Here is a 14301-nt window from a genome sequence, read left to right as displayed (position 1 = left end):
CCGCCTCCTAATCTATCCCTTCCCCTACATTTCCTCTTTGGTAACCATGTTTGTTTTCTAAATCTGTGAGTCTGTTTTGTTTTGTAAATAAGTTACCCTTGTATCATTTTATTAGATTCCATGTATTAGTGGACTTCCCTCGTGGCTCAGACAGTAAAGCGTCTGCCTACAATGCAGGAGACCAGGTTTCAATCCCTGGGTCGGGAAGATCTCCTGGAGAAGGAAATGGCACCCCACTCCAGTATTCTTGTCTGGAAAATCCCATGGACGGAGGAGCCTGGTGGGCTACAGTCCATGGGGTCGCAAAGAGTTGGACTTCGCTTTCACTTTCTTTCACATATAAGCGAAATCACATGATATCTCTCTGTGATTTATTTCACTTAGTCTGATAATCTCTAAATCCATCTGCGTTGCCACAAACAGCCTTATTCCACTGTTTAAGGCTGAGTATTGTCTGTATGTACCACTTCTTCTTTACCCATTCATCTGCTGCTGGACATTTACGTTGTCTTCATGTGTTGGCTGTTGTGCATAGTGTGCAGTAAGCACTGGGGTGCATGTATCTTTTCGAAGTATGGTGTCCTCTAGATGTATGCCCAGGAGTGGCATTGCTGGGTCATATGGTAGCTCTTTTCTTGAACAGCATTCTGTACTGTTCTCCATAGTGGCTGTACCGATTTACACTCCCACCAATAGTGCAGGAGGGTTCCCTTTTTTCCACACCCTCTCTGGCATTTGTTGTTTGTAGGATTATTGATGATGACCACTCTGGGCAGGTGAGGTGAAACCTTTTTCTCTAACAGTTACTGATGTTGAGTGTCCTTGAGCTAATGATGTGGTGCCTTTTTGGCCATCTGTATGTCTTCTTTAGAGAAATGTCCATTTAGATTTTCTGCACATTTTTTTATTGGATTGTCTGGCATTTTGATATTGAGGTACATGAGCTGTTTCTATATTTTAGCAATTAATCCCTTGTTGGTCACGTTGTCTGCAAATATTTTCTCCCATCCTGTGTGCTGTTTTTTCATTTTGTTTATGGTCTCCTTTGCTGTGCAAAGGTTTTTAAGTTTTATTAAGTCCCATTTTTTATTTTATTTTTTTTATTACTCTATGAGGTGGCTCCAAAAATTGTTACGATTTAGGTCATTGAGTGTTCTGCCTATGTTTTTCTCTAAAAGTTGTATACTGCCTGGTCTTACATTGAGATCTTTCATCCACTTTAAGTTTGTTTTTGGGTGTGGTGTTAGTGCGTGCATGCTAAGTCACTTCAGTCGTGTCCAACTCTTTGCGACCCTGTGGACTATAGCCCACCAGGGTCTTCTGTCCTTGGGATTCTCCAGGCAAGAATACTGGAGTGGGTTGCCATGCCCTTCTCCAGGGGATCTTCCTGATGCAGGGATCGAACCTGCATTGCAGGCGGATTCTTTACCACTGAGCCACCAGGGAAGCCCGGTGTGTGGTGTTAGAGAATGTTCTGATTTCATTCTTCACATGCAGCTGTCCGGTTACTCCAGCACTGCTTATTGAAGAAATCGTCTTTTATCCATTGTACTGATATTATTCTTGCCTCCTTTGTTGTAGATTAATTGGTCAAACATGTGTAGGTTTATTTCTCGGCTTTCTCTTCTGTTCCATTGACTTATATTTCTGTTTTTGTGCCAGAAGCATACTGATCTGATTACTGTAACTTTGTTGTATAGTCTGAAGTCAGGGAGCCTGACTCTCCCACCTCTGCATTTTTTTCCCCTCAAGATTTCTTTTGGTATTATAAATCTTTTGTTTCCATACAAATTTAAAATTTTTTTGTTTTAATTCAGCAAAAAAAAAAAAATGCCATTGGCTTGGATAGCATAGTCATTTTGATAGTATTGATTTCTCCAATCCAGGAACAGGATATATCCTTCCATCTGTGTCATCTTTGATATCTTTCATCAATGTCTCATAGTTTTCAGAGTACAGGTTTTTTGTCTCCTTAGGTAGATTTTTCCTAAGTATTGTATGCTTTTTGATGTGACGGTAAATGGAATTGTTTTCTTAATTTCTCTTTCTGATCTTTCATTGTTAGTGCATAGACGTGTATTTCTGTGTATTAATTTTGTGTCTGGCAAATTTACCAAATTCTTTGATGCGATCTGGTTATTTCCTGGTCTCACTTCTTTTCCCATTTGGATTCCTTTTTTTTTCTTCTCTGATTGCTGTGACTAGGACTTCCAAAACTATGTTGAACAAAGGACATCCTTGTCTTATTTCTAATCTTAGGGGAAATGCTTTCAGCTTTCTCATCACTGAGTATAGTGTTAGCTGTGGGTTTGTCATACATGGCGTTTAATATGTTGAGGTAGTTTCCATACCCTACTTTCTGAAGTTCTTTTTAATCCTAAATAGGTGTTGAATTTTGTCAAAAGGTTTCTATCTTTTCTTTTCTGCATCTATTGAGATGATCATATGTTTTTTATTCTTCAATTTGTTAGTGCATTATGTCACACTAACTTGATTAATTTGCAGGTATTGAAAAAGCCCTGCATCCATGGGATAAACCCCACTGGATCATTATATGATCCTTTTAACGTATTGTTGGATTTGTTTGAGTAGTATTTTGTTGAGGATTTTTGCATCTATATCCATCAGTGATATTGGCCTGGAATTTTCTTTTTTGTAGTATTCTTGTCTGGTTTTGATATCAGGGTGATGATGGCCTCAAAGGAGTTTGAGAGTGTTCCTTCCTCTGTAATCTTTGCAAGAGTTTCAGAAGAATAGGTGTTAAGTCTTTTCTATATATAAGTACCAAGTCCTAATGGTTTGCACAACTGGAACTCTGGTTAACTCTTAACTAAATGTTAAACAGAGTAGCCTATGAAGCCATCTGGTTCTGGATTTTTATTAGTTGGGAGGTTTTAAATCAGTAGCAATTTCAGCACTTGTGATTAGTTCATATTTTGTATTCTTCTCAGTTCAGTCTGAAATGTGACCATTTCTTCCAGATTGTCCATTCTTTGGTGCTTGTAATAGTTCCTTATGATCCTTTCTGTTTCCGTGGTGTCCACTGTAACTCTTCCTTTGCCATTTCCATGTGTATTGAGTCCTCTCCCTTTTTTTCTTGATGAATCTGGCTCAACATTTATCAGTTTTGTTTATCTTCTTGAAGAACCAGCTTTTAGTTTCATTGATATTTTCTATTCTTTTCTTTGTCTCTATTTCATTTCTTTCTGCTCTGACCTTTATGATGTCTTTCCTGCTGATAACTTTGGGTTTTGTCTGTACTTCTTTCTCTAGTTGTTTTAGGTGTAAGGTTAGGTTGTTTATTTGAGATTTTTCTTGTTTTCTGAGGTAAGATTGTATTGCTATAAACTTCCCTCTTAGAACTACTTCTGTTGCATCCCATAGGTTTTGAATCATTACTTTTACATTTTCATTTTCCTCAATAGGTATTTAAATTTTTTTTCTTTGGTTTCTTCAATGATTCATTTGTTGTTTAGTAGCATATTGTTTAGCCTCCGTGTGTGTGTTTTTCAGGTTTTTTTTTCCTTGTAGCTGATTTCTAATATTTTAGCATTGTGGTCAGAAAAGATGCTTGATATATTTTCAGTTTTCTTAAATTTACCAAGACTTGCTTTGTGGCCCAGCATGTGACTTCTTACACTGAAGAATGTGTACTTGAGAAGAATGTATATTCTGCTGCTTTTGGATGGAATACTCTATAAATATCAATTAAGTCTATCTGGTTTAATGTTTCATTTAATGTCTGTGTTTCCTTATTAATTTTCTTAAAAAAAAAATCCTTTTGGCCACATCACATGGCATGTGGGATCTTAGCTTCCTGACCAGGGACCAAACCTGTGCCCCCTGCATTGGAAGTGTGGAGTCTTAACCATTGGACCACCAAGGAAATCCGTCCTTATTGATTTTCTGTCGTATGATCTGTCCAGTGATGTAAGTGGGGATGTTAAAGTTCCCACTATTATTGTGTTGCTGTCGATTTCTCCTTTTATGTCAGTTATCATTTGTTTTATATATTGAGATGATTCTATGTTGGGTGCATATATAGTTATAATTGTTATATCTTCTTGGATTAATCCTTTGATCATCGCATAATGTCCTTCTTTGTCCTTCTTATAACAGCCTTTATTTTAAAGTCTATTTTGTCTCATACAGTCATGCTACTTCAGATTTTGATTTCCATTTTTGTGGAATACCCTTTTTCATACCTTCACTTTCAATCTGTGTGGGTCCCTGGATCTGAAGTGGGTTTCTTCTAGACAGTGTATATATGAGTCTTGCTTTTGTATCCATTCAGTCAGTCTATATCCCTTGGTTGAAACATTTAATCTATTTACATTTAAGGTAATTATTGATATGTGTTTTCTTATTCCCATTTTGTTAATTGTTTTCGGTTTGTTTCATAGATTTTTTTTCTTCCTTTCTCTTCTGTTTTCTTGTGATTTGATGACAAACTTTAGTGTTAGGTTTGGATTCCCTTTTTTTTTTTTGTATGTGTATCTATTGTTTATTTTTGGTTTGCAGTTAGCATGAGGTTTTGAAATAACAGTCTATATATATGCAAGATTGTTCTGAGTTCTGGTCTTCTGATTTCAAATGTATATTCCATATGCTGCATTTGTTCTCTCCTCTTCTCATGATTGCTGGTTTCTATATCATATTTATGTGTGGATGATTTCCTACCTTTTCTGTTTATTTGCCTTTACTGATAAGCTTTCCCATTTGTAATTTTCTTGTGCCTTTTTCTTTTCCACCTAGAGAAGTTCCTTTAGGATTTGTTGTAGAGTTGGTTTGGTTGTACTGAATTGTCTTAGCTTTTGCTGGTCTGTAAAACTTTTGATTTCTCCACTGATTCTGAACAAGAGCCTTACTGGGTAGAGTATTCTTGGGTGTAGGTTTGCTCCCCCTCCCCTTTTTTTCTTTTAGCCACACCATGCAGCATGCAAGATCTTAGTTCCCTGACTAGGGATCAAGCCCATGCCCCTGTATTGGAGCATGGAGTCTTAAATACTGGACTACCAAGCAAGTCCTGGCTTTTCCCTTTTATCACTTTATATTGTGCCACTCTCTTCTGGCATGCTGAGTTTCTCTTGAAAAATCAGCTGATAACCTTATGGGAATTCCCTTGTATGTTAGTTTTTGCTTTTCCCTGTTGCTTTTAACACTTTTTCTTTGTCTTCATTTTGTCAATTTGGCTACTATGTGTTCTTGACATGTTCTTCATTGAGTTTATCCTATATAGATAGGACTCTCTGTACTTCCTGGACTTGGGTCAGGTTTCCTTTCCCATGTTAGGGAGTTTTTCAGCTTTCGTCTCTTCCAGTATTTTCTCAGGGCCTTTCTCTCTCTCTTTTCCTCCTGGGACCCCTATAATGTGAATGTTGGTGTGTTTAATGTCATCCCATAAGTCCTCATTTCTTCTCATTCTTTTTCTTTATTGTGGTTGGCCATCGTGACTTTCAGCATTCTGTCTTCCAGCTCCCTTACCTGTTATTCTACCTCACTTATACTACTGATTCCTTCTAGTTCATTTTTCATTTCAGTTACTATATTGTTCAGCTGTTTGTTCTTCATATCTTTTAGCTCTTTGTTTACCATTTTTTTATCTTGCCCATCTGTGCTTTCATTCTTTTTCTGAGGTCTTGGGTCATCTTTACTATCATTATTCTGGATTCTTTTTGGGTAGATTTCCTATCTCCACTGCACTTAATCTTCTTAAGGCGTTTTATCTTGTTTCTTCATCTGGAACATATGCTTCTGGCCATCACATTTTGTCTAACTTTCTGATCTCCATTTCACAAGCTGCAGGTCTATAGTTCCTCTTGCTTCTGGTGTCTGCTCCCTTGTTTGTGAGGCTCTCCTAGAGGCTTATGCAGGCTTCCTGGTGGGAGGGACTGGTGCCTGCCCATTGGTGGGTGGAGCTGGGTCTTACCCCTCTGGCGGGCAGAACCATGTCAAGAGCTGTGTTTGAAAGAAATGGCAACCCACTCCAGAGTTCTTGCCTGGAGAATCCCAGAGATGGCGGAGCCTGGTGGGCTGCCATCTATGGGGTCGGACATGACTGAAGCAACTTAGCAGCAGCAGCAGTGGGGTCAGGAAGACTTTAGGCAGCCTCTCTGCTGAAGGATGGGGCTGTGTTCCTGTCTTGTTGGTTGCTTGGCCTGAGGCATCCCAGCACTGGAGCTCTTGGGTGGGGCCAAGTCAAAATGGCAGCCTCCAGGATAGCCCACACGATAGAGTGCACCCCCAAATCTTTGCCTCCAGTGTTTTTGTCTCCGCAGCGGCCACAGCCACCCCCTCCCTTCCCTGGAGCCTCTACAAACCAGCAAATACTGCTGGCTCAGGCTCCTATGAGGTCACTGCTTTTTCCCTAGGTCCCAGTGCACATAAAACCTTGTGTGCACCCTCAAACTCAACAGAGTTGAGTTTCTGATTGCCACAGTTCTGTGGGGTTTCTGTGATCAAGCCCTACTGGCCTTCAAAACCAAATGTTCTGAGGAGTCCCTCACTCAATGCCAGACCCCCAGGCTGGGCAGCCTGATGTGAGGCTCAGAATTCTCACTTCTGTGAGAGAACCTCTGTGATATAATTATTTACCAGCTTGTGGGTTGCCCACCTGGTGGGTATAGGATTTGATTGGGCATATTGTGAATGTGCCCTTCCTACCATCTTATTGTGGCTTCCTCTTTGTCTTTGGACGTAGAGTATCTTTTTCGATGGGTTCCAGTCTTTTTTGTCAGGGGTTGTTTCAGCAGTTAGATATGATTTTGGTATTTTTATGGGAGGAGCTGAGCTCAAGTCCTTCTACTCTGTCATTCTGTCTCCAACCAGAAGCCAAAAGTTCTTTAATAACCATAGATGTGGACATGTGGGTAATCCTTTGGGTGTGTCTTCTCAGACAAATTCACATAAAATATGTGTCTGTACTAGGTATTTCCACAGGCACAGCAGTCTAAGATTGGTTTGTTGGTCACCCCATCAAATGAGGAATCTTGTTCACAAAGTTTCTTGGTCAGAGAGGCCTCATTTTGAAAATAAATGATGCATTTCTATATGATGCGAGCCTTTAGAACCACACAGCCTGTTCCTGCAGCCATTCCTGCAAGTGGCACTGTCCAGAACACCAAGATTCATGTTCTCTTCCATGGAGTGCTTTCTGAGACCACAATGGGGCAATTACTCATGAACTGTGCTTCTTCTTCATCTATGATCTGGAAGGTCCTGGCATAGTCTTTCTCCTTTTCACCCTCTCTGTTCTCTTTTCTCTATTTTTTAAAAGAAAGTTGTTGTCAACTGTTTTTGGGAATTCTAGATCTAAAAATGAATTTTTGTTACTGTTTTGTCATTTCTTATTTTTGTGACCTTGGGGAAGTCACTTAACTTCCCCAACCCTCCAGTTACCTCTAGGGCACTGGAGATTGAAATATTTCTTCCATCCACAATACAAGATTGTTGGAAAAATCAGAGGACATCATATTTGAGGAAGTATAGTGAGTAGCACATTCAGACAAGAAAAATTCACACTGAGATACAATCTTGCAACGGAGTAGAGCTGGACAGGGAATGGATTGGCCACCAGGGGAACTAGTAAGAGGTAAAGCTGGATTACTATGAATAGAGGTTTGTGACTTTGTACAGGAGTCAGGGATCAAGACCATCCCCAAGAAAAAGAAATGCAAAAAAGCAAAATGGCTGATGGAGGGGGCCTTACAAATAGCTGTGAAAAGAAGAGAAGCCAAGAGCAAAGGAGAAAAGGAAAGATAGACTGATTTGAATGCAGAGTTCCAAAGAATAGCAAGGAGAGATAAGAAAGCCTTCCTCAGTGATCAGTGCAAAGAAACAGAAGAAAACAACAGAATGGGAAAGACTAGTGCTCTCTTCAAGAAAATTAGATATACCAAGAGAACAGTTCATGCAAAGATGGGCACAATAAACGACAGAGATGGTATGGATCTAACAGAAGCAGAAGACATTAAGAGGTGGCAAGAATACACAGAAGAACTGTACAAAAAAGATCTTCATGACCTAGATAACCACAATTGTGTGATCACTCACCTAGAGCCAGACATCCTGAATGTGAAGTCAAGTGGGCTTTAGGAAGCATCACTATGAACAAAGGTAGTGGAGGTGATGGAATTCCAGTAGAGCTATTTCAAATCCTGAAAGATGATGCTGTGAAAGTGCTGCACTCAATATGCCAGCAAATTTGGAAAACTCAGCAGTGGCCACAGGACCGGAAAAGGTCAGTTTTCATTTGAATCCCAAAGAAAAGCAATGCCAATGAATGCGCAAACTACCACACAATTGCATTCATCTCATACGCTAGTAAAGTAATGCTCAAAATTCTCCAAGCCAGGCTTCAACAATATGTGAACCATGAACTTCCAGATGTTCAAGTGGGTTTTAGAAAAGGCAGAGGAACCAGAGATCAAATTGCCAACATCTGCTGAATCATGGAAAAAGCAAGAGAGTTCCAGAAAAACACCTGCTTTATTGACTATGCCAAAGCCTTTGACTGTGTGGATCACAATAAACTGTGGAAAATTCTTCAAGAGATGGGACTACCAGACCACCTGACCTGCCTCTTGAGAAATCTGTATGCAGGTCAGGAAACAACAGTTTGAACTGGACATGGAACAACAGACTGGTTCCAAATAGGGAAAGGAGTATGTCAAGGCCGTATATTGTCACGTTGCCTATTTAACTTATATGCAGAGTACATCATGAGACATGCTTTGCTGGATGAAGCACAAGCTGGAATCAAGATTGCCAGGAGAAATATCAATAACCTCAGATAGGCAGATGACACCACCCTTATGACAGAAAGCAAAGAAGAACTAAAGAGCCTCTTGATGAAAGTGAAAGAGGAGAGTGAAAAAGTTGGCTTAAAGCTCAACATTCAGAAAACTAAGATCACGGCATCCGGTCCCATCACTTCATGGCAAATAGATGGGGAAACTGGAAACAGTGGCTAACTTTATTTTTCTGGGCTCCAAAATTGCTGCAGATGGTGATTGCAGCCATATTAAAAGACGCTTACTCCTTGGAAGGAAATTTATGACCAACCTAGACAGCATATTAAAAAGCAGAGACATTTCTTTGTCAACAAAGGTCCATCTAGTCAAGGCTATGTTTTTTCCAGTGGTCATGTATGGATGTGAGAGTTAGACTATAAAGAAAACTGAGCACTGAAGAATTGATGCTTTTGAATTGCGGTGTTGGAGAAGACTCTTTGAGAGTCCCTTGGACTGCAAGGAGATCCAACCAGTCCCTCCTAAAGGAGATCAGTCCTGGGTGTTCATTGGAAGGACTGATGTTGAAGCTGAAACCCCAATACTTTGGCCACCAGATGTGAAGAGCTGACTCATTTAAAAGACTCTGATGCTCAGAAAGGTTGAAGGCAGGAGGAGAAGGGGACAACAGAGGATGAGATGGTTGGATCGCACCATTGACTCAATGGACATGAGTATGAGTAAACTCCAGGAGTTGGTGATGGACAGGGAGGCCTGGCGTGCTGCAGTCCATGGGGTCACAAAGAGTCATACATGACTGAGCGACTGAACTGAACTGAACTGAAAGCTGGATTGTCAAGGCCAGATCTGTAAAATCACATCCATATTAAGAAACTTGGGCTTATTATTGAAGATGAGGGACTGCCTCTGAAATGTCAGATCCTATTTGCAATTTAGAATATCTCCTCGGAGGGAGTGTGACCCACCTGGTGACAGCAGGGGAGGCTGGCTCTGCAGCAAATTAGAGGACAAAGGTCTCTGACTCTTCTCTCATAATAGTGGTTATGACACAGCATTAATGAGGATGTGTATGTGTGAGCTCAGTTGCTTCAGTTGTGTCCAAGTGTTGGTGACCTCATGGACTGTAGCCTGCCAGGCTTCTCTGTCCATGGAATTCTCCAGGCAAGAATGGGTTGCTGTGCTCTCCTCTAGGGGATCTTCCCGACCCAGGGACTGAATCCACATCTGTTATGTCTGCTGCAGGGGGTTTCTTCACCACTAGCACCACCAGGAAAGCCCATCATTGAGGATGGGATATATAAATTTGTCTAAACATTTATGTTTTATGCTTTAGCTCTCCCTTTCAAGGTGAAGACATTTGTAGGATTATAGATTTAGTAGAACATCTCATGAGGACATCTAGACCATTGCCCTGAATTTGGGAGGATCAGATACTTTCCCTGCCACTTCCAGATGAGGTAACTACAGCTCACAGAAGTTAAATGGCTTACTTAAATGGTGGAAAAGAAAGATGAAGAGTCTAGACTGCCTGCCTGCCTCCTCCCCACCCCACCACACATACGCATACATACACAACATACAAATACCACATACACTCACACACACACCACTCAGGGTAGAGAAATACAGAAGTCAGAGTCCTTGAGGTTCTAAAGCCTGCTTTCACATGAGTCTAAGCTGCGGAATTCTGTTTGTGAAGATCATAAAAATGGTTATAATCGTGTCATCTAATTATAAAACATTTCTATGTAATATATAATGCATATTATGTTTCCTAGGCATTTACATCAGGCATTTGGTTGTGGGCTTATATTCATTAGTACTTTATTTCATGTTCACAATTACCCTATTGTGAAGGCACTATTATTTTATTTGTAAATAAACAGATTTAATGAAGCTAAGTTCCTTGCCAAAAGTCACAAAATTAATGTGGCTTCAAACACACGGTTCCTGCCTGAATTTTAAGTGCTTCAGAATTGTGCAGTCCGCCTGGTTTAATCATCCCGCAGCCCTAGAGGGGGATAGTTTCTCCACATTCCAGATGAGGCTGAGACATGCTCAGTGGCAATGCTTTTATCTACATTGGAGTTCAGGAGTCCACACACCTTCCTAGCTGTTTCTATTCTACTATGGTGGACTGTCTCCTCAGCCTGACTCTTCTTCCTTCCCAGTCACAGGACAGACCTTCTCTCTGAAAAACATCTCCACAGAAATGTCGGGTTACTACATCTGCATCTCCAGCAACGAGGTGGGGACCGAGTCCTGCAACATCACTGTGGCTGTCAGACCTCGTAAGAGCAGTTTGGGGTGGAGGGAGAGTGGGAGGGTGAAGGCCAGAAGATGACCGGCTGGGGGTCCAAAGAGTCAGCTGACTGGGAGGTGAGCCAGGCAGCCTCTTGGGGTCACCCGTTGGCAGGTGGCTGAGGCAAAGACACGATGCTCCTGTCCCAGGTTCCCCTCATTTGGAGGCTAGCCCGGTTCCCTTTGTTGTTTGGAAATAGCACCTAAGACTGGCTTCTGGAGACCTTAGTCCTACCCTTAGGGTTGCTCTGTGGGCATGGGGGAAGTGCCCAGATCTGGCTTCCACAGAGCCTGGACCCCATCACTTGGGGAGGGACACCCTGAGCAGCTTGGAAATGAGCTAGAGTAGGAGCTGGCATGACACCTGAGGGCTGTTTTTGGAGACTGAGTAGCTCAGATCTGTTGGCCATCTGGCCTTTTGTACACCTCCATCCTGAGAAGCATCCTCCCGCCTTGTCTGGTTCCATTCCCACGAGGCTGTGCCTTCCATGGAGTGCCCCCAGAAGCTGGCGGCGCTGCCCCTCGGGCTGGGAAGACAGGCACCGCTCAGAGCCTGGGAGGGGCCAGCTCTCACATCTGGGGCACTGGCTGTTGTGGCCCCTCACCCCTGGCATGCTCTCTGCATCTTGACTTGTGTTATGGGCTCGAGCTGGGAACTGTGGCTAGGGCTCACAGGGCTTGCGGCTCTGTCTCTCCCAGCCTCCATGAACGTGGCTCTGTATGCGGGCGTCGCTGGGGGCGTGGCTGCGGCTCTCGTCATCATCGGCGTCATCCTGTACTGCTGCTGCTGCCGGGACACCAGCAAGGCTGAGGACGCCGAGGTCGCACGGCCGTGAGTGTCGGGGACAGCCCATGGGCAAGGGTCTAAGCAGATTAGGAAGGTGTGCCCCAGCTTCTCACACAGCCTCTTCCTCTCATAACACCTCAGGGGGCAGCTGTTAACAATAAAAACAGCTTTTATCCATCCCATTTTATAGTTGAGAAAAGAATAAGTGATTCACCCAAATCCTAAAGTGTCACTGCTATCTGGGACATGACTCCAGAGCCCGTAGTTCTCGTCTCTAATCCCAGGGTAGAGTTTCCTGTGGGTGTCCAGGGCCGGGTGTGGGGGCAAGCCAGGTGTCATAGGCTGCTCTCTCCTCATAGGAAGCACTAGACCGAGCTCCCTCAGTCCTGAGTGGGTGAGTGAGAACCCTTCCCCTCTGTCCTCATTGCCTGCAGGAATCGGGCGGCCTACCGGAAGCCACCAGAGCAGCTGACAGAGCTTTCCAGAAGACAAGAAGAGGAGGGCGAGGATGACTACAGGCATGAAGACCAGAGGGACACCGGCCGAGAGAGCCCTGACCAGGCTGGCCGATGATCTGGGCCTGCTGCAGGCTGGGGCCAGTGGGCGGATTAGGGGTCATCCCCCTGCCTCCAGGCCTCTCCCCTCCTTTCCAAACCCTACTTTTCTGACTCTTTGTCCCAGTTATTGAGGGATGCTTCCTTCCCCATGTTGGCTGCTGGAGGACTTGGCTTGGCCTAGCCAAGGGGATGTCACTTTCGACTGACCTTGCCAAGTGCCCTCCCCTTGGAAATGACCCTCCTATTACCCTCAGGGCCCTTCACCTTGGACTAGGCAGCAGCCTCCACTTCCCCATGGCACTCCTGCTCCCCGGAGGTGACACTAGCCTCAGGAGGGCAGAAGTTGCCCTCCCCACTGTGTGCCCAGCACCCAGGGGAACAGCACCTGGCAGAGGTTTTGCATGCAATGCATTTTTGTTGAATGAGTGAAAGAATAAATGAGTACATAAGGGCTTTATATATCCAACTTTGGTGTGAACTCCTTGCTTTGGACCCATGTTGTCCTGGCCTCAAGCTCCCTCTCCAGCTGCATCTCCCACAACTTTTCTGAATATTTCAGATGCTCCCTGCAAGGGCCACCCCAGCTCCCACTGCACACTCCCTCATGGGGTTTTGCTTTCTCCTTTTGGCTGGGAATGCCCATGAAACTCCCATCTCTGCCTGTCAAATCCTACTTGGCCCTCCAGGCCTGTCTCAAATGCAAGTGAACTCTAACTCTATAACCCCATCCTAATCTCACACACAGATGGGGACAATCTTGTTACTTTGTCCCACACCCATCACAGGCCACATGGCACAGTTGTCTGAGGGTCTCTCCCTCTGTGTATAGTGTGAACTCCTGGAGCAAGGCCTGGGCCTCAACCCCCTGCTTTTCCTGGAGCCCTCACAGTCTACAGCCCTTCTAGCAGGCTCAGTCCACCTAAATTTAGGAAACTGCTTTTGTAGATTGGGCCTTCCCCTCTCTGGTCCCCAAGACACAAAGATGACTCCCACCCAAACCCACTTGCTAATATCATGAATGAAGGAAGAGATGATTTAAATGAACACATACTTATGTGAGTACATACACTGGAGTCAGTTTGCAGCTGGCCCTGTGGTCACAGTGATTCTTCTCAAGGCCAGAGTAACTGACATGCCCATCTCTGCTTCTTGATACCTAACCCCTGCCCTGCCCGGCCTGCTCCTGTCTTGGCTGGGCTGCCAGATCTGCTTTGCTGGCCGGCTGTCTAGTCGCCCCTCCCACAGCCTCTCACCTGTTGGTCAATTACTTCTTCTGTTCCCAAGAGATTGGCAGTGTCTTGCTGCTTGGGTCTTGTGATCCAGTGGCTAGTCTCACTCAAATGCAATTTGCCAGTAATAAATATTGTTGTTTCTTTTTTTTTTTTTTCTGAATAATGGAAAGCAAATCTGTAAATCTGTTGTCCATCTGTGATTTTTAAAAATATATTTTTTATATGTTTTGTTAAATTCTTTAGTTCATTCAAAATGCTGTCAGTAATAATAAAAGTGTTGGTGGAAATTCTTATTTCTTTTTTAAAGTGGGCTTTATTCACATCAAGGTGAGATTATGTCTTTTGTTGTCGTGTGTCAGCCTACTGTGGGCCTCTCTTGGGCTTTCTGGGAGAGGTGAGGTGAGGTGAGGAAGGAGAGAACTGGGTCAGATCCTGCAGGTCCCATTGCTTGTAGCCGTTGTAGGATCAGGCAATGGTTTCTGGGGACAGGACAGAGCCCCGCTGATTATAGAATATTCCAGGCGCCTGCAACATCAGAAAGAACACACAGACCTGGGAATTGGTGCGTGCACTCTAAGGAAGATGGCAGAGGGGCTCTGGCCAGATATACCCCAAGAGCACCCCTCCTGAGACAGGGAAGAAAGCAGACCCCTGACCCCCACTCCAACTGTCAG

General features: G+C 43.5%; 1 protein-coding gene across 1 annotated transcript in view; it reads left to right on the top strand.

The window, feature by feature from the left end:
• GPA33 (glycoprotein A33) overlaps nucleotides 1-13914 on the top strand; it is a 49314-nt gene extending 35400 nt beyond the window's left edge. Inside the window, exons 5-7 of the mRNA XM_069547952.1 lie at nucleotides 10922-11041; nucleotides 11751-11883; nucleotides 12273-13914. Coding sequence (XP_069404053.1) covers nucleotides 10922-11041; nucleotides 11751-11883; nucleotides 12273-12411 — 392 coding nt within the window. The 3' untranslated portion in view covers nucleotides 12412-13914. The remainder of the gene's footprint in view (nucleotides 1-10921; nucleotides 11042-11750; nucleotides 11884-12272) is intronic.
• The last annotated feature ends 387 nt before the right edge of the window (nucleotides 13915-14301 follow it).

Source organism: Ovis canadensis, chromosome 1, assembly GCF_042477335.2.
Source record: "Ovis canadensis isolate MfBH-ARS-UI-01 breed Bighorn chromosome 1, ARS-UI_OviCan_v2, whole genome shotgun sequence".
NCBI lineage: Eukaryota > Metazoa > Chordata > Mammalia > Artiodactyla > Bovidae > Ovis > Ovis canadensis.
The sequence above is the reverse complement of the archived record's forward strand: the minus strand, read 5'-3'. Positions and strand labels throughout refer to the sequence as shown.